This window comes from Borostomias antarcticus, assembly GCF_949987555.1.
Source record: "Borostomias antarcticus genome assembly, chromosome: 14".
Lineage (NCBI taxonomy): Eukaryota > Metazoa > Chordata > Actinopteri > Stomiiformes > Stomiidae > Borostomias > Borostomias antarcticus.
In genome coordinates, this window is record NC_140247.1 from 25347311 (window position 1) to 25368790 (window position 21480).

General features: G+C 44.5%; 1 protein-coding gene across 1 annotated transcript; it reads left to right on the forward strand.

The window, feature by feature from the left end:
* Positions 1–904: 904 nt before the first annotated feature.
* stard15 (StAR-related lipid transfer (START) domain containing 15) lies at positions 905–9548 on the forward strand (the record flags this gene model as incomplete). Its single annotated transcript, XM_084448384.1, has 6 exons — positions 905–1051; positions 4899–5046; positions 6713–6816; positions 7550–7667; positions 8581–8633; positions 9333–9548. 6 exons carry the CDS (start codon positions 905–907, stop codon positions 9546–9548), a joined length of 786 nt encoding a protein of 261 aa, XP_084304510.1.
* Positions 9549–21480: the final 11932 nt, after the last annotated feature.

Consider the following 21480-nt stretch of genomic DNA (forward strand, 5'->3'; position numbering starts at 1 on the left):
AACCTTTCCATAAAGTTCTGTGTAAATTCTTCCTAACCTTTTGAGATATCATAGGTTTAGGCTATGTGCCTTTTTGCGACATGCCACGCCCCCTTTGGAGAAGTACGCATGGGATTTTAACACAGACAGGGGTGAGAACATGACCTTATTGGTGGAGGTTCTGGTCTGATGGAACAGGGATGTGGAAACATAGAGCTGAGAGAACATATGGCTGAGGGAACATGTGGGAACATATGAGGCAACAGAGCCTGAGAAAACAGAGAAAGAACATAGGCCTGAGGGAACAGGCCTACAGATAGCTTCAAACTATATGCTTCAGTTTATAATATGACAGATGGTCATAAGTCAACAATAACGCTCATTTCTCATCAACTCAACTCACCTGGTTGAAGCAACGTATCGTAGGCACGGAAAAACGCTCCAGTCATGACACCTGACCTGTTGTTCATCTGTCAGCCTGACTAAATGTGCTGGATATCGGTTACGTGTCGCCTCCCATGGCCCTATTCATGGCCCTATTCATGGCCCTATTCATGGCCCTATTCATGGCCCTATTCATGGGGCCCCATCACTGTGACGGGTGACAGAGGAGGAACAGCAGAGCGCACACAGGCGCATCGACGCACCTGCTGAAAGAAGGCGCAGGTAGACCAGCCCGACAACAGGACTCCCGTTAAAAGTTATCATCGTCCTGCGACAGCATTAGTTTTCAGTCTTTTTCTTAAGAATTGAAGTGAATTAGACTACTTTTGTTACAGTTTGTACTACCATCACCGTCGCGGTTGGCATCGCAGTGGGAGTGAAAGCTAGAGGCGAGGATAGCTGATGTGAATAGGGATTAACGCTCTCCTTCTTCCGTCGGTCTCTCCACCGGGTTGTTCATCTGTTTACCTCCGTGCAAACGATGCCTGTCCAGATTCCGGACGATACAGATTTCAGCTCTTTCAAGGAACAGTGCGAGAATCACGAAGGATGGATAGCCCGCTACACCAAGGGAGGCGTGACGGTGTGGTGCAGAGCCGAAGAGAGTAAAACTGTTCAGAAACTAAAGGCAAGTATGTTTCTCCGCGTCCGTTTCCCTGCTTAAAGTAGCCCTATACACTGCACTGCGGAGAGAGAGAGGACAAGGAATTGAACTGGCAACCCGTAATATGTAGCCTAGGCCTATTTCCTTTTGTATATGGCTATTTTATGTAATATAGCCTAGCATATTCATCAGAAATCGTATTAGAGACGGAAGGACGTGCAATGCCTACAGGACAGATTTCATACAATTGACCTTTTTTCTTTGTAACAGATGGAAAAACATGAATGTCAAGAGGACAGTTATGCCAACCAAGTTATGATAACAATTTTAGTTGAGCAGTGTAATGCAACCCTTGATTTGTTAAATTAGTTTACCAGAGTGAATGCTTTGTAGATACAGATCACACAACAATTAGCTAGACTGCATGACTACAACTTGATCAGACTGAAGATGAGTAGGAACCATGTTTAAGTGTGAACAATAGGGTTGTGTTAAACTGTTCTTGAAATCTACTGATGAAATGAACAAACATCATTTTACCATTGAAAACATGCAATGAAAAGATTTTTGATAAGAACTAAGCAGATCAAGAGGAATATGGCCTATAATTTTAAGTGACCATGAGCGGGGTCTTGGATGAGGTTTTCACCATATTGTAGCCTACCAGTTATCTCTTTGCTTCCATTTCAAAGGCACCCGGTGTCCTGTAGTCTGCCGTACTGTAGCCTACATGAGTTATTATAGGCAGGCTGCACATGCTTTTTAACCATATTAGTAGCACTCAGCAGTCAGCACAAGTGTGGGCGATTCTCCATCACATCGGTGTACTGTACTGCAGGTTTAGCCTGTTCCTCTGCAGTGTTCTCTCGACGGAGCCTATTGAAGCCTATTCTCCCACAGTCAGCTATCTGCCCCTCGCTGCCTCCCAGTGCTCACGGGACAGCTATGCCCGGCAGGCTAATAACCCGCTTTCACATCTTGCTGAGCGGCTCATTGGAAGGAGGTTCGAATGAATGCCACTGTGCGTCATTGAATTATCCAAAGACTCATTTTAAAATGGAAGGCTCACAATTTAACGAGATTTATTATAAAGGTACGATGTCATTACTGATGCCTTACTACATTAGCCTATTTTATTTCCTTTGCAGCTTCTCAAAAGATACGGCGTCCATGCACACAAATAATGTAGCCTACGATTCGAACCCAGGTTTGATAAGTTATTCCGCTTGTGAGGCGGACACACTGACAGTTGCACCAATCGGGACTCGTAAGGCCTGTCAGCGCTCCTTTGAGGAGTGAGTGTCACTAGCTACTCCATATTTCACTCGGTTACACTCACCCCTCTGAACTCACTCCACACCACACCACATCCGGGTCATGGCACCAAAGTAACCGTCGTAGCCTACTCTTGTCTGCGTCGTGTTCAACAGTTCAACCCATGTTAAGGGCTTGCCCAGGGTGGGATTTGAACCCAGGTTCGACAGGCTCTCCCGCTTGTGAGACAGACACGCTGACAGTTGCGCCAAAAGGGATGTCACTCTTGGATTTGTCAGCACTCCTTTGAGGAGTGAGTTTCACCAGATACTCCACATTTCACTCAGATACAATGACCCCTACCTACTGCTCTCTCGTCATTAGGTAAGGAACCCAAGCAGTGGCCCTTGAGGGAAAGAAGAACTCAGACATTATGCCACAGGTATCGTATGGCCCGTTGGTTCTGGTAGGGGTGGTGGATCTGAGCTGGACTGGGCTGGGCCTTACGTAAGTCTAGCGGCGAGGCCTGTTAATGCCCCTGGTTCATGTCACAGAGGAAAGGCAGGTCTCTCAGGTGAGCTGCAACCAAGAGACATCCTGAAAAATTAAGAGGGGAAAACTGTGGTAATGGCCAGGAGCAACAGAGGAAACCTGAGTCCCCCTGGTTAGCGACGAACCTGATGCCCGAAAACACAGACCTGAAGCTACAAGGAGAAGAACTATGCTAGAACTATACATCTGATCCCCCCCCCCCCCACCCCGGGATAAATGTTAGACGTCAGATGTCAGACGAGGAGGCAGCTGAAGGGGAGATAAATTAGCATGTAGGAGGGAGGGATATTTCAGGCGGTTCCAAAGGGGAACCGAGTAGGGGGAAAATTATTTTCCGGTAACGGGATGTCAATAATGATGATAGACCCTGTTAATTATTCAGAAGTCTTTCTGGAGCAGTGATGTGCTTCTTGTCATGAATAATTGAGCGTGTTCGTAGGCAGTGACGACATTCCATTCAGGGGGAGTATCAGGGTTAGCTCAGAGGAAGGAGGGGGTGGAAATAGCGATGGACTGTCGAAGCGAGGCTTAGGGCGGGACAAGGGGTGGCTCATGAATGATTAAGCTGACACCAGGGGCGTGCTGATTGAGTTACATGGAGCTTTTGCTGCGTTGACCCTACAACAATATCTGATCATGTTGCACCCCCAACATGTTAATATACTGCAGTACAGTCAACAAGACCACTGATGAACCAAAGCAATGCTGTAAGACTAGGAACCCACTAGGATCCAGCCATAGTAGGCCAGGTGCTGGATCTCACAGAACATACGTTTGGAGAGAGGAAAGATCCTCATACTGATATCTCCCGGTTCACTTGATTGGAATTAAAAGCAACGTTTCGACCCTTAGGTTGCCTGATGAAGACCTAAGGTACAAAACGTTGCTTTTTTTTCCAATAAAGTGAACCGGGAGATATCAGTGTGAGGATCTTTCCTCTCTCCAAGACTAGGAAGGGCAGACATCCTTAGAACAGTGTTGAAAACTTACTTTTTCGATTCTGTCTCAGACTTTCTGTCAGTAGCTTGTTAGTGCACCTTTCTCCGATTTGCTATCATTAAGAAACAAATAACCTGATCCACCAATAAAGATTTTTAGTTCCTTGTATTAAAGAATTAAAGAAGCAACTTCACAAATCTAAACAAATTTACTGGAATTCCTGACTAAAAAGTCCAATCCTCATCCTCTCACCGACTCTCAAAAAGCCAAACAAAGTGAGAAGTTTGAACTCTGAAGGCACAATACATCCCACTCTGCTGCAGTGTATAGGCCTATATTTATCACACTCACTGAGGCATCACAGGCTGGGGTAATATCCACGTGTTTGTTGTTGCTGCAACTGTATTTCGGCCTCTGCAGTCTTAGTGTGGGAGGGAAACCTCACAGAGACATCTCAGATATAACAACCGGCACACAATCACGTTCAAGTGATAACAACAGGCACACAATCATGTTCAAAGGAATCGTATTTCGCAGATATTCTTCGTCTTAGAATCATTATAATTAATTTCGGATTAAAATCGCAGGGCGAGAGATTATGTTTTCGGTGGCATGTGTTCATTTATTAAATAATTTATTTACAGGTTGGTTGGTTTGTTAGCAGGATTGTGCAAAAACTACCAGACCGATTTTCATGAAACTCAGTGGAGGGGTGTAGCATGGTCCAACTTAGAACCCATTCAATTCTAGAGCGGATTCAACACGAGGAGGGCGCCACACAGCCGCCTAAACACGGATGCCCATTCATCAATTTTTTGGACTAATTAATTGTCAATGGCCCCCCCATCTTGAAACGGCCATATCCTGACATGGGAAGGTCACAGAGACACAGGGTTTGAATAAATAAATAAATAAATAAATAAATAAATAAATAAATAAAGCTCTCAACCTAACAAATGCAGCAACAATAGCAAACACATCCTGTTCACACGCACATGCGCGTGCACAGAGCCATAAAATGCATTCACGGGCAGAGGTCTGTGCTCTCTGAGCACCATTTTTTATTTATTTTTCTCAATAAGATTATAGTTGTTCTCATATTTGTCAAATCTCTATGTTCTTTCAGATGAGAATAATGTGCAAGGATGTGACTGCGGAGACCCTTTACGATGTCCTCCATGACACAAGCTACCGTAAAAAGTGGGACAGCAACATGGTTGACACGCATGACATCGGCAGGCTCACTGTCAACGCAGACGTGGGATATTACTCTTGTGAGTGTCACATTGTTTATTGATAAAGCTCCTGGAATTCAAATCAATATTCAAGACGTGTAAGCAATATAGGGTGAATTACTGTAGCATAAGGGTATCGCTGACTAATTAAGGGATGGGGATCGTCATAAAACACTAGAGGTTGCGTGTGTGTGTGTGTGTGTGTGTGTGTGTGTGTGTGTGTGTGTGTGTGTTGAGACACAAAGAGAGAGAAACTGAGAAAGATGAGAGATAGGATCTGTGTGTGTGTGTGTGTGTGTGTGTGTGTGTGTGTGTGTGTGTGTGTGTGTGTGCGTGTGTGTGTGTGTGTGCGTGTATGGGTGAGTGTGTGTGTGCGTGTATGGGTGAGTGTGTGTGTGCGCGCTCGTGCACGGTCGTGTTCGCATGTATCCGTGTGCCCGTGCCTGCTTGGCAGTGAGCACATGTAAGCCTTCCGCTCCCGAAGGTCAACAGGCAGAGAACATCTGACTACTTTGAGCCGAGAGCTGCAGCCACAGCAGGAGAACCAAACGAGAGCCCTGAACTGACGTTTCCTTCGCGAGGCCACGCTTTCTACTGTAACGGTCTGGCGAGCAGATGAAGAGCGAGGCCCGGGCCAAGATAGAGAGGGAAATTGGTGTCCGTTGGTGTTCTGACATTAAATTCGCCGCAAAGTATGAATCCTGTAGGATTTTATTGATCATTTTATGAAATCCATTGACTTGTATTGAAGCGACCGTTGTAGATGTGTAGATCAATCCGAAGAGGGGATTCAGGAAGCGGAACTACTTACGGTAGCTATTGTTATTGTTTATGTTGCTAGGCTACCTAGTTTGCGGAAGTTTACACACATATGTGCTGCGACTAAATAGTTCTATGCTAAATATTAAAAACATTTCCAGATGAACTAGAATCTTACTTTAGGTCAAATTATATGTCAGAACGCCAACTAACACCTCGGTGAGTTTCTTGTATTTGAAATTGAGAGTTTAACATGTTTTTTTAATGATTTTTCAAGGTGCCCACCCACATCCATTGTATGACCAAAACGGTGGTAGAGCAATTATCAGACTTTCTCAAAAGTGCTAGTTTTGTCAACGTTTTGATCTGAACCATTTTATATGATCATAATTAAACCTTAAAACAGGGCTAAACATGCATTTTCCCTTTACTACTCCTTTAATGTATGTTTTGTGAATGAATACAGATATCAGACTTAACATCAGTATAAACCACAGTGTGTACACATAGTATCAAATCAAACTTGATTTATGTTAGCACTTTTCATACCCAATGTGCTTTACAGAGATAAGGGGGGAGAATGTACAGATCCTACCCCTAATTTTTCAGAGGGAAGCAAAAAACAGTTCACCCATCTGAGCCAATGTAGGAGAACTGTAAAAATACTTCCCTGACCTCTCTCAACGAGACGATCAAGCAAGCTCCTGGAAAATGTTTAACGGTATTAGCTATTATATAATATCACTGTAGAAATCCAATGTAGGCCTACAGTTGGTTCCAATGTGAAAGCCAAATAAAGAGGGGGATAAGGATGAGTAGTGATGGCTGTAAATTATTATTATTATTAGAATATAAAAATTGAATGTTTCACTGCCTTGAGAGAGGTGTAACTATGGAAACAGTCATCCATGTGTCATCTGCCATTTTGTTTTCATTTCCCTTAAAGGGAAATGCCCGAGCCCTTTGAAGAACAGAGACTTTGTCACCATGAGATCCTGGCTCCCTCTTGGCAACGACTACCTTATCATCAACTACTCTGTCAAACATCCGGTACGTCTGCGCTCCGCACACAAGGGCTGGCGGTGGATGATGACCGTGAGCAGTGGATGATGCATTGCTGCCTATTTGAAGCACTGTGGGGTAAAAGTTTACCTAGATACAGATGTCACATCGGTTTCCTCTCTCCTAATCCTACCCTTTAAAGCTGCATGAGGTGACTTGGCACTCTGGCCCTCTCTAAAAACTGAGGTATACTAGCTAGCAGTGTACTAGCAGTATAGTGTACTAGCCAGTACACTGACATTCTAAGATAAAATAATAAATTCACATGTCACAAAAAGGATTTTGGGGATCTTGCTAAGGCCAATTGATAAACTATTAGCAGAAAACCCTGGATATTTAACAATGAGAAAGTTATCTCATGCAGCTTTAAGGGGAACTGGAGGGATTCCAAGCCTGACCTGAGGCCTGGTCACTGGCGAGGGGGCAGCTTTGCTCCATGCCACACTTGGCAGACGATAGTGTCAGGAACCTAGCAGTGAGGTCAGCCTCTCTCCAACGCTCCTTCATAACTTGAGATAGAAAGTAAAGAAGTAGGTTAGTACAAATCAAAATATATGTCAACGGAGATTCCCCATTTAAGCATTTGACTAGGCTTAATTTGTCTACAGGAAATTGGTCGAGCAGTATGTGTATTCTCATGTGGATAGCTGAGCATGTGTTATTTGTGCTGAGTAATTAGCGCCACTGAATAATAAATGAATCTGGTACAATTTCCTTCCAGCAATACCCCCCAAAAAAGGACTATGTGAGGGCTGTCTCTCTGCAAACGGGGTACCTGATCCAGGCCAACGGAACCAGCTGCTGCACTCTCTACTACCTAACCCAAGTGGATCCCAGAGGTGAGGCTTGCCCTGAGCCGGGTATATATAATATAGTATGTTTCACACTGATTTGCATAACGGCATGTGTTTTGGTTTGCGTGTACAGTGCAGCTCCTATGCCGGCAACACTGTACCAGGTACAAGACGGTCAGTGTGCGTCTGGGGAACACAGCGGTCACTGTTTACGTAACGCCCAGGGAGTTTCACTGAAACTCCTGACTGAATGAGTCTTGTTGAAATATTCTCTAGAGTACATAAACATACGCCTTAGACGGAATCAAACGGCATCACATGGGGCGGGATTATGTTTCATTCAAGTTCGTTTTGTAAACATTTATGCCTTCCTACCGGCATATATCAAGACATCTCAGGTGTTAGTGTGGTGTCTGATAGCAAACATTACTGCGTTTCATGTCAGTTTTCATAGCTAATTCAGGCCTTGAGTGTGAAGATCCAGGGAGTCTTTGATAAACCACTAGTCAAACCACTGCAAGAGACGTGTTTTATGAGTTTGCTGATGTCATCCTTTTCCACGCAGCCTAGAGCCACAGCGTCAATAATGAATGTCTTCCGCCGCGGTTTGCTGTGCCTACATTCATGGCTCACTGAGACAGCTGTACATGGCAGTCCTATGGGATTCCATCATTACAGTTCTATATTGCACACACACACACGCACACACACACACACACACACACACACACACACACACACACACACACACTCACACAAGCACACATGCTCACACAAACATGTACGTACGCAAGCAAGCACACACACCACTCAAGATGGGCCTGCATGTCACTGTTTCTTCATTTATAAGACTTGTCTTTATTCAAGAGAGAAAATTCCAAATGCATTTGCTGTAGTTTCACAGTAAATACTGTAAATATTCTCCTCACATTTTCTATCTGTGTTTCTCTGTCTGCAGGCTCCCTACCTAAGTGGGTGGTGAACAGAGTCTCTCAGTTAGTAGCACCGAAGGTAACATCAACGCCTCTACTTTGTTTTGAAATATCTTGAGATAGAGAGAGACAACAGAGAGAGAGAGGCGAAGAGAGGAGGAAGAGAGATAGAGGTAGAAATGGAGGGAGATGGAGGTGATGTGAATGTACATTTGTGGTTTCAGGACTCCGCCACTCACGGCGTGTTCATGTTGCAGATGCTCGTCTGGATATGATGGCATGTGCTACAACGTTGTTGAACTGCCTGAAAAAAACACACAACATAAATCTCTCCTATGAAAGAGAGAGAGAGAGAGAAAGAGAGAGAGAGAGAGACCTCAGCTCAAGAGGGTTCCATTTTCCAGCTGTGTTTTAGAACTACTGTATGATCAAAAGGACTCTCTGCTCCCATCTAGTGGCACGGGGTGCTATTGCACTCCCCAAACACTAACATGAGTTTCCAAACACAATATTGCATTTAATTGAGAGTAGTGCTCTTAAATTACACCATTGTCATCAACCCTTAAACCAGAAGTCCAGAGCAGATAAGATAATATAGATTAACAAAATAAAAAGCGTAATTGATATCATTTTATAAGTATTGTTAAGTGTTTTAAAGTACAGAATGAATCCCCTCCATCAACACCACTATTTCGGCAGGTTTTATGCGTGTGCACTAGCTGTACATATACACTGTACTCTACTGTAAGTGTGCATTTGCTCAATCTGTCCCTCACAGGCCATGAAGAAGATCTACAAGGCCTGCCAGAAGTATCCGGAGTGGAAGCGGAAGCACAACCCCCACCTGAAGCCCTGGATGTTCCCGGAGCAGAACACGCTGCCCTGCATCAGCGTGGCCGACCTGACGCTGCAGCGGGCCGACTCCCTGGAGAACATCGACGAGAGCGGCCTGAGTGAGGAAAAGGCTCACCACAGCGACGACGAAGAGACTTAAACCCCCAACGGACTGACCGACTGACCGACTGACCGACTGACTGACTGACTGACTGACTGACTGACTGACCGACTGACTGACTGACTGACTGACCGTCTGACTGACTGACCGACTGACCGACTGACTGACTGACCGTCTGACTGACCGACTGACAAACGTGTGGGTTGTGTGTGTGTCTGTGTGTGTGTTTGCGTGTGTGTGTGCGCATGTGTGTGTGTGTGTGCATGTGTTTGCGTATGTGTGTGTGTGTGTGTGTGTGTGTGTGAGAGAGAGAGAGAGAGAGAGAGAGAGAGTGAGCAGCACATGTTTGACTATTACATTATTTATTTGGACCCTCTACAATGTTTTGCTTTATTTAGTGGGTTATATTGAACAGGCATACTATGAGTAAGTCAGAGGTTTGATGATTTAACTAGCATGACCAGAACAGAATGTTAAATATTTTCAAAATATCTGACAATTTTGCAAGCTGCTGCTATGTGCATCCTCTATGCTGCTTATTGAAACTAGGTCAGATTTGATTCCTTATTTGGTGTTTCCATCCTGTAATATCACAAACACTGTTTGTGTCTGTTGTCCATGTCAAATTAGCATCTTCCTCAATATTCACTGTTCAAATCCCCCCCCCTCCATTTATTTTTGTTTATCTTTATGTTTGATTTGACTGTCAGCTTTCATATGAATCAGGGTAGAGCGACATTCCTATCTGCAGGTCTACATCGCCACCCAGTGGTAGAACCCGTGAAACCATTCCATAGCCGCGGAAGCAGTGAACAGTTAGAACAATAGGATGTGTCACTAGGAAATCAATTACCATATGCTATGTTGAGACAACGTGCTTTTGTAATATGGCCTACTGAGGCATTTCAAGCTTGTGGGTCAATGGAAGCAAGGCTCGAAAAAAATTGGGAGGGAAAATGATGTGAGCTGTTGCCTGACTCAAAAATGACATGGAAATATTAGCCTAGTGATAAAGCAAAGATGTCAGGAGAATACTTTTGGATCATTATGTTTCTGTCATTCCTTGGTCTTGCTGAGTATCAAATAGCTTTTATCACCAATAAAGTTGTCCTTTTTATTTCAAGGGATGTCATTGTGTCAAAATATTTTCCTTGAGGATCTCAAGGTTGACGTAAAAGTTCCCATTGGACTGCTTTGTTTGTTTTTTTGTGGCGATAAGGAAAGTTTATGTGCAACTGAATCCCTTTTCATACATAAAAATGCAGCTGGGAGCCAATCCTCTAAATCTGTATTGTCTCAGGCACTTCCTGCTTCCCATTGAGCTACTTCCTGTCTACATCAGTCAAGGGAGGAAACACCACTGTTGACTGCATGGATGTGGTTGACTGATTTCCCACATGACACCAGTGTGGTATACCATTTTGTAAGATATATTTTGAAATAATATAGCCCTACCTAGTAGTGTGTAATTTCTACTAGCACCCAAGTTCTATAGTTAGGCCTTTTATTTCTTCAATGCAATATGACCTTTAGTATCTTGTAGAGTGCTTGTTTGAGATCTACAGTAGCTGTGTTTGCAATGTACATGCTGCCCCTGGTTAAATTAAACATTATCGTTAATAGACATACAAATCTCACTAATTAACTAGTATCAGTCCAATTACAGTATATAAAGGCATACTCTATAGCCTCAAAAGCCTACATGAAATCATTGTTTTTGGCTGGAGCATTCAAGATGACCATGCTCAATCTGCAGGCCTACACAGCCCACAGTGTAAGTTCTAGACTACAGCACTAGACCTATTATGCTCCTTGCAATAGTTATAGTCTATGCATTTAATGTAGATGTAAAAACCTTTAAAGGAGTAGTGCGCTGTTTTGGACATTTAGCCCTATTTGTGACGTGTCTACCATGAACCTGAAACATAGAGACCATAATTTCACTGCTCGTTCCAGTATTGAGTTAGCTGTAGTTTTTCTGCAGGCTCTCACTGGGCTACAATGGAAGTCAATGGGGCATACGTAAATGCGTTGCAACAAAACGCGGATAGTAAATTGCCAGTTTGGGAACCTTTAAATATCTAGCTGTGCACCTACTGTATTAGCCTGATGATGGTTTGCTTCCCCATCTGGGAACTCTCTGTTGGAAACTGTTTGGAAACTTCAAAAATACTTGCCAGGTAATTGGATGAACCATCTGTCTATCGAGTCTATCATCTTCAACTGCTCCTCGCTGTCATCACACCTAAACCCGCCCAGCATAGCAGTTTGTATTTCAAATTCCTCAGAACCAACACTGATTGGCGAGATTGTTTTCTGATCTAGCACAAATGGATCTCTATGGAGAGTATCCAGACTGATTTGAGAGAGAAACAGAATGTGAGCTTGTGAAATCAGGATGGTCTCACAAGGCTAGCGTACTTAGCACTGAAATGAGGAACTGATTAGGGCTGATTGTAAAGACACGCGATGACACCAACCTTTATTTGCAACCTGGTGAGACCAGGTTGTTATTTGCGTGAGTCCTTATTCCTTTCATATTTACAGAAAAGCGCTGTGCTCCAAGACATTGCCAGTGGTTTGCCTATAATAAACTGAACTTGTTTATTTCATTATTTCATTGTTCTTGTCTTGTTGCAGAATGATATTTGTTTTTGTGCCTTGTTTGTTCCTATACAGAACTATCACAGCCTGACAGGGCTTTATGTTCAGTGAAAAATTGGAGGATATTCTTGTTGTAAAATTGTTTCATATGTTCAAGTTCTACATCAACTAGCCTACATGTTTGATGTTCGTACAGTAGGCTATGTAGCCTATGCAGCCTATGCCTTTGAACATGAAAAAAGTCGGCCAAACCCCAACCACACCGACGCCTTTCCCTTTAAGATCTCGTTGATGTGAGTGAACTAATCATTGCAACAAACTTGCCGTCAATACTTGGGCTTTCTGCGCTCCAGTCATGAGCGCTCTCCGTCAAGGTTGGTGATCTGAGGGATTTACCAAACCGTTCACAGGGAATTGGGATTCAAACTACGCACAACAAGTTAAGGTAAATCATGGTCATACCCTATATAGCCTATATTTAATAGAACTGAATGTCTATATCGGTCCGAATCCAAAACATCGTTCAATGGGCGTCATCCGGCAGCGTCCCACGAGATTGAGATTGAACATTTCAGCCTATTCAGTAAAAACAAACAAAAACAATAGATAATGTATTGATCAGAGTGTCATGTTATGTTGAATCTTGCATAACTTTAGAGCACCGTTGCATTTCGACTTTATTTTGCAGTTGGATGAATTGGGGCGTTTATGCTGCTGCAAGTTGTGAGAGCGGTAGAGATACAGTACGCCTGCCTAGCGCACCTCAAGGATAGAAGTGCAGACTCGCTTGTTTGAATATGGCATAGCTATGCAATTATGGCATGCACAATGGTCATCTTTCTTTATTATATTTAACATACGAGTTGTAATTGAACAATATGCCTCTATATCCGTGTGAGAAAATAGGCTATATCCTGCCTGGCACACTGTTCATAGGGTCAGTTTGCAGACCCAGTCTAGAGTTAGACCCAGTTAAATTCAGATCGGAACACCCCTTTCCTTGAGTAGGCACGGCTAGGTGCCTTTATGGGGTCTTGGGATCTTGCAGTTCAGAGTTACACAGCTGTAAACCCGATTGAATTAAGACCAGCCCGACCATTTTAGCCAGTGAGGATAGGGCTATTTGTTTGACTGTGGCCGAGCAGACATAACCAGTTTAAAAGGACCGGCTGGGGAATTTGTCCAGTTAACATGCTTCCCAATTTTAGCTTCTGTTCGGGCTTCTATGCAGGCTTACACTATGTATTTATGCAATGACTTTACTGGGCTGTGGATATGTTGTCTATGTTGCTCTGATGGGACTTCTCTGAATCCACTGATATTGCCTACAGTCTCTGAATGTTTGCCATGTTATTAAAGGGAGTGAGCACGATGTTTTTGAGACGCACAGCGAGCAGATAAGCTGACTTTCAAAGACTTCAGAAAGGATTAGTGAGAGTGTTTTATATTGTTAAAATGGTAAAATGGCACAGGGTAGTATAAGGGGATGTTGTGTGTCTAGTCTAGGCCTACAGTCCAGCAGAATGTGTTGACAGACAGGAAACTATGTGGTAGCTGTTCATATTACATACAGAACTCACCAGGTTTCAAATGTGGGTCTTATGCTTTTGCTTGGCATCCGCAAATCAGGCTATGCAGTTAAGTGTTAGGCTGCATCTTTGTTGTACATGTATTGGCTATACAGAAGACCAGAGCATCCCAGAACAAACCTCTAGATGTATGATATACAGTCTATTACAGACTGTTGTCAACTATTTGTTTCATGTCAGCTATGTTTCTATTGGGAATAGCACCAAGGCCCGATAGATTCTATCCACTGCCTGTTCGTTTTGCTGGCAGCCCTGAATCCCCTCTCCAATGTGTCAACATTGCAGGCAAACTACTTCCATGGAGTGTGAGATCTCAAGTAGACAGGATGCCAGTCATTAAATATTTGCTGTCTAAAAAGAATTCCACAGAAGCACAACCAGAGTGCCTTTTTTCTGTTAGTAAGGTCAATTGCACTGTCTCTCTTATCAGCGTTTGTATTTTCACAGCAATTTGTAATTATGCCCTAGTGACTGAGCAGCTCTCATCTTGAGGCTGATTTTGCAGACTGATTATCATCAAGAAACACTTATACACTCTCACACACTCGCATACATACAGTACACACACTCACATACATACAGTACACACACTCACATACATACAGTACACACACTCACATACATACAGTACACACACTCACATACATACAGTACACACAGCCACACACACGGGCACACACACACACACACACTCTCACACACTCACATACATACAGTACACACACTCACATACATACAGTACACACAGCCACAGACATCTCTCTCTATCTCCCCCTCCCCCCAACATACCCCCCCCCCTTCCCACACACACACACACACAAACCCACGCGCGCACACCCACACACAGCCACACACACGCGCACACACACACACACACGCACGCGCGCACACACACACATACACAGTCTTCTTATCTGATTAGGAAGTACGCAGAATCTCAAGGATGCCCTTCCCATGAACTAGGTTTTGTATTCAGGAACAGGCAGATATGGCTTCCTCTGTTAGACACACGGTAGATAGACCAATGGCAAAGGATCCAGTATTTGCCGGCGCATAACTACTGCAGTCTCTCTAGTGATTTTAGTGACTATACTACCATCGAAGTTAAAAGCTCCGGTCTCAATATAAGAAGCTGTGATAGTGACACTCAAGTCAGGAGTGCACACTGTTGCTACCTCCTCCCCAGCGACAGCGGCGCAGACTGAGAGGTAATGTTTTCGGTGGCGTGTGTTTGTTTGTTTGTTTATTTATTTATTTGTTCACTTGTTAGCAGAATTACACAAAAACTACTGGACTAATTTTCATGAAACTCGATGGAGGGGTGTAGCACAGGCCAACGTAGAGGCTATTACATCTGAGAGTGGATTAAAATCCACAAGCTGCCCAAACATGGCCGGCCATTCACCTCCATTCATTTTTTGGACAGGCTCAGGAGTGAAAAATTCCCCCCATTCATTCTCAATGGGGGGGTTGAAACGGCCATATCTCGACATGGGAAGGTCACAGAGACACGGCGTTTGGACTGGCATGAAGCTCTCGACCTAATGTACGCAGCAATACCAAACATGTCCTGCTTGCATGCACGTCCACTCGCACAGAGCCACGGAATACATTCATGGGCGGAGGTCTGCTCAATCTGAGCGCCGTATCTGGTTGCTGTTCTTTGCACTTCACAGCTTTTTTTGGTTGCATCTAAAAGTGGACACTTCTCAAAGAATCAAGTGTCATTATAGCGTAGATTAGTCCCAGCTTTGTGCTCCCATGGTGAATTACTGTGAGTATGTTTTACTCCTCACTGATTTACATATGTGGGTTTACTGTAAAAGGCCCATTCATACTTATAGCTCCTGTGTGGCTGTCATCCTCTTCATCCCAAATAAGAAAGTGAGTTTTGACAAAAGCACTGTGTCCTCTTTAGTCAGATGTTTTGGTCCAGAGAGTCTAATGTGACTGACTGAGAGAGAAAGAGCAGCTACAACACACACACACACACACACACACACACACACACACACACACACACACACACACAGGCCTGTACTGTCATCGAGGCCAGGCAGTGATGTAGCTCAGCCATGGTCCAGCTAGTCTGCATGAAACAAACAATGACATATTGTATCTCACAATAGAGCTTCACTGTTATTTATATACACCCCCCCCCCCCCCCCCCCCCTCCTCTCTGTCCACCCCCACAACCCCCCGCTTCCCAGAGGCCTCCTTCAGCTCAGCTTGGTGGACCGCTCAGGACTCCACTGCTTCCTGCAATTGTTTGAGTTTAGGGAACCATTTAGATGTTGGGAATTTTTAGGGTCATTACTATATCTGGGTAGGGGTTAAGGGATGTACTTAAAAAAAATAAAAATAATAATAATTACCATAGAGGAACAAGGAGATACAAGGGCTGAATTTTCAGGTCCGAGCAATGAGCCCCTGTAAGAAACTGTAGAATATCTAGAAAAGAGGAGGAAGTACCTTAAAAATGGACCGAAATATCAGTGAAAGCGAATGTGAATTTGTGCTTCCAGCGCACTGATGGGGTGGTGATGCATGACTTGGTTACATAACAACATTCGGTACACAACAACATTCGGTACAATGTCTCTGTAGTTTTGCCAGCATGTGGCTTTGTGGCCAGAACTCACTCATGGTGTTCAGGTTGGGCACACGTATAAAAGACCTCGTCTAAATGAGGAGTAAACAGGAGGTTGTACAAGAGTTCCGGTTTGTTTGTTTGTTTGTTTGTTTGTTGGTTGACACTTTTATGTAAAGCAATAACATGAGTTCAAGCCCAGAGCCCACAAACACTTTGAAAAGCACTACTAGCCAACTGCCAGTAATTAGAATGATAAGATTACTTTACGGTAACAATTAGCAGCTCTTTGATCGCATTATAGTTTAATTCCAATATAGGCCTACTGTAACCTCCTTTGGTTTATTTGAACAAAACACTCTATGTTGTGGTTGTGATCCAAGTCCACGCACAAGCGAGTCTCTCTCTTGTCACTTCAGAACCCTGACCAACTGATGTCATGGGAACCTAACAGTCTGTCAGTTGTCAGCGTTCTGTGTCATATCCCAGAGACAGTACAGTAACAATAGCCCACAGGAAATACCGTAGCTCGTTTGTTTGCCTGTTCAAATCTCAATCAGCATCTACAGAAGCCCTTTATGACCAAGCTGCTTTTCCGGGACTGTATGTTATGTACACTTACTCAATGAATTGACAGTCATGTAAAGCAGAGAGAGGACATGTGAGGAGGTGGGAGAGAGAGAGAGAGATTGAGAGAGAGGGATGAGGGTGTGGTCTGTAACTCTTTTTCTACCATACAGTCAGTGTTTGAGGGACAGCTGTATCCTGTGTTTCCAGCAGGTCGGATCTAAGGCCCAGATAAGGACAGCTAGAGAGAGAAGGGGGAGCAGGAGAGGGGGAGATGGAGGCCTAGTTTGTTTTTTTGTTTGTTTGTATATGGTGGAGTATCAGATGTTGTTGGGATTGCTTGTCATTGAAAAAACTACCACCTTCTTTGCTGTTTTGTGTACATTGTAAAATTGCACTATAGAAAAGCCTATAGCCTATAGCTCTAAGCGTCACCCTAACCCTGCCCATAAGTACAATACTAGTAGCTACAGTATTACAATGAATAAATTACTCAGTATTTGAAATATGCTAGTGGTAAGTGTTATGGGCATGGTGGTGTAAAGTGTGCAGAGGTGATTAACTCATATGAGTCAGAGTAGATTTGTTTATTTACTTTTACAGCTATCTTCATCTGGCCCGGGCCAAGACGGTTAGTCTGAGAAGGTCAGTTTACGTCTGACTCATTTGAATCTAAAACCCTATTCTTTCTTTCCGCTCATCTCTCTTCGTATTCTCTCCTCTCACCTTCCCTGCACTCCCTCTTTTACCTGTACCCGTCCCCCCCCACACCTCCCCTCGTCTCCTCCCACCCCCTGCCTCACCCATCGTCTGTCCTGACCTCCCTCAATCCTCCCACATCCTGCTACAACACTCTCTCTTCAGCTCCCACAGTAAACCACTCAATGCCTTCCATTTTATCTCAGTCATCTCCCCCCCCCCCCCCCCTCCCCTCCCCCAACCCTTACTCACCATTCCTCTCTGTCCCCCTTCACCTCCTCTAAACCTCCCAGTCTCCCTCCACCTCTCTTGAGGAGTGTGCTGAAAGCAAGCCCATGTCAAGGACCCAGTTTCGTGACGCATCAATGTGGAATTTGTTAGATTGATATAGCCTAATCGTCATGGCAGATATTGACACGATAACTGATATGTTACATTTAATTTCCTTTTTCTGCATTTTATTACGTTAATTACAGACTGTACAAAGGTAGGGTTTTAAAACACTACCTTTTTCTCTCATCTTGGCTCACCTCTGCTGTTGAGTAACTCTTTCTCTCCTCTGACCATATGACCAGTGGAAGGTGGTCAGGCTTTTATGTCGCTTCAACACTTCCTTATTGTCACTTGACCAGTCGCTCCGCTGTCATATTGGTTGGAGCTGTGGTGAGGCCCTTGCTGTGTGGCGGCTGGAGAGACGTCTGGTGTCTTGATGACGTCTCCATTTGCTAATCCTAAATGTCACAACCGGCTTGTAATGAGCTAGGACAAACAAAAGGGAGACCACACACACGTTACATTACAGTCATTTAGCTGCCACTTTTATCCAAAGTGACTTAGAATAGTTGCATTTAACCTAGGTAGTCAGTTTACTACTACTCGCCAGAACTCACAAGTACATCTCCTTTCTAAACCAACGTGCATGATTAGCAAAATATAAATACAATAGTTGCTTTAAGCGGGAGGATCCTGGTAGTACTTCTTGAAGAGGTGAGTTTTTAGCCTGCGGTGAAAGATGGGCAGAGACTTTGCTGTCCTGACGTCAGTGGGCAGTTCATTCCACCACTGTGGGGCCAGGACAGAGAAGAGCCGTGAACGCGTCGATCGACTGCAGGGGCCTCGGAGTCATGGGGCAATTTTCCCTGAGGTAGCAGAGCGTAGCGGTCGGGAGGGGGTGTAGGGCTTGACCATGGCCTGGAGGTAGGAGGTAGCTGTTCCTTTTATTGCCCTGAAGGCTAGTACCAGAGTTTTAAACTGGACGTGAGCTGCTACAGGAAGCCAGTGTAGAGATGAGAGTTCGTGTGGGAGAACTTGGGGAACTAAAGAAATAACAAAGGATTTAGGATTTAATCAAGAACTCATCAAACAAAATCTAAGCAACAGAACATTTGAGCTTAAGGAGAGGGATCTCCCAGAACCCTGGAGGACGCCGTCTTTTATTCTTCCAGGGCCACACCCCCGGACCCAGGTTCTCTCCATCAGCGCTGACGACCCTCCCTGCTCCGCCCACCAATGCATGCTCCACCCACCAGCGCATGCTCCGCCCACCAGCGCATGCTCCGCCCACCAGCGCCGCTGCGCAAAGAGGAAACGCAACACAGGGAGCACAGGAAGATCTTGAGGGCCGTCACATAAACAGTTGACTGAGATTGAGGTTGCTTAATATATCTCTTATCTGCTAAGCAGATGGTTTTACAAAAAGGATAAGGGTATCGAAAGAGATTTTGAGATCCAGAACAGCAGGATGACTGTTATCAACATGGTGGAAGGCATTTTTATATGGCTGTCTAGAGATCCAGATCATTCTAAAGTGGCTTTACAATGTTAGCTGAGCTTCTAACCAAGATGGCTTCACTCTATTGTCCTCTCTAGTGTTCGAACTCAGTCTGCCTAGTCCTCCGTCTGTGTGTGTGTGTGTGTGTGTGCGTGGAAGAGGAATGGGAGGTGTCTATATCCTCTGGGCAGCCCATTTCTCTCCCGCTGCCTTCCTCAGGTCAGGCTTTTATCAGCGCGGTTCAAGGACTTCCTGCCTCAGCGCTGGACGCAGACCCACTCCTTTAGTGTAGCCTAGCTTAGCTTAGCATGTGAATGGGAACCCTGCAGTAGCTTAGCATAGCGTAGCCTTCCGCAGGGCAGACCAGAGGGCCAGAGGTTAGCCTCCAGAGCCGCCAGAACACAGACACAGGAAGAGGAGGATGTGAGTCAGAGGCTCTTTCCAGCTTCCCACTGCTGGCCTTTCCTTTCTTGACGCTCCTCCCTGACGTCTATCTGCTTAAGGGCAGGGAACCCTAAAGACTACAGCCACCATTACAGAAAACAGCCACCATTACAGAAAACAGCCACCATTACAGAAAACTCTTTGTGGGATTTGTTCTATTTGTGCTGTAGCTTGGAGATGATTTTCAAAGTCGAGTAGAGGCTTATACTGTACCTAATACAGGGGAGTGAACTGGATTTAGGAATAGCACCCAGTTAGCCTCATTTGACTTGCTACAGAACGAAATCACTTCTACCTCAAACTCAGTCCTGTGTGTTCTAATGGACGGAGGGGCAGACTATGCCTTTCACTCATCACCTGGGCACAGAGCCTCACTCGGCCTTGAAATTCTCCTACACGTTGTCAAGCTGAGTCACCCATCGACACACACACACACACACACACACACACACGCACACACAAGCCAGGCCCTCTGAAAGAAGAAGCCTGTCCATTAAAAATTTAACGCATTCCGAGATTTTTCAGGAAGAGTCTTCCCCCCACACACATTCATCGCCACACACACACACACACACACACACACACACACACACCCCGCCAGCAGTCTACCTCGCCCTAGCTGCAGGCTCCAGGCTCTCTCTTCTAAAGTCTATACAAGGGTTGGGTTGTCCATTCTTTGTTCCTGTTCCCCCTGTAATCATCGGGACAAACTCAGTGAATTTTGAACTTTTAAGTTGGGAAAACCTGTCACAAGACACGTGGGCCTCGTCAACAAAATGCTACCACTTGTCTTAGCCCATTTTGCTCTCTCAAAGCGACAGCCGGTTATGTAAGTTGATGGAATAAATTGCGAAATAACGCTTTACCTGGCTCTACCTAAGTGGCAGCGATGCCGTCGCAGTCCTGTAAAAAAAAAAAAAAAAAAAACAGAAGCTCTGTTCTTTTTCCCCCCCAAACATGACCGGCCGCTGGGAGTCGAGTCGTTAACCCTCCCGTGGCCCCAGCGGGTCACGCTCTTGCGCATTGCGAGGTTGTAAAATGAGACTTGAAGAATTAGCCGTTGCAAATGTGATTAAGACGTGGTTCATATGTGCTCCCGTCCCAAGTCCACCACAACACACTGCTGGTGCTGGGGTGAATACTACTGACGTGGTGTCAACTGAAATTAATTACCGTTGTTGTTTGTGCTTTGATTATATTTGAGTTTTATATTTCAAATACTGTGATTCCCCTACATTTAACTAATACGATTCATTGAACAAATTAAATTATTGAATTATCATACGAACAAATGAGAGTAGTTATCTTTATCTGTCTGTCTGTCTCTGTCTGTCTCCTATCTATCTATCTATCTATCTATCTATCTATCTATCTATCTATCTATCTATCTATCTATCTATCTATCTATCTATCTATCTATCTATCTATCTATCTATCTATCTATCTATCTATCTATCTATCTATCTATCTCTATCTAAGCATCAAAAGTGTGTATCCTCCTCCTGTGTGTACAGGTGAAGTTAGACTAGCTGAAGACCATCTACATGTAGTAGCTATACCTCGTTATGGCGCCCTGTACTGTATATTCTTACAACTCTTTTCTCTGTCTCTCCAGATGGAGTGGAGGGAGCTCCTCCTCTAGGTCAGCGATGGCCACTAACTCGCCCGCTAGCCGACAACGACGCTGCGCCCGTGCCCACGGCCGTT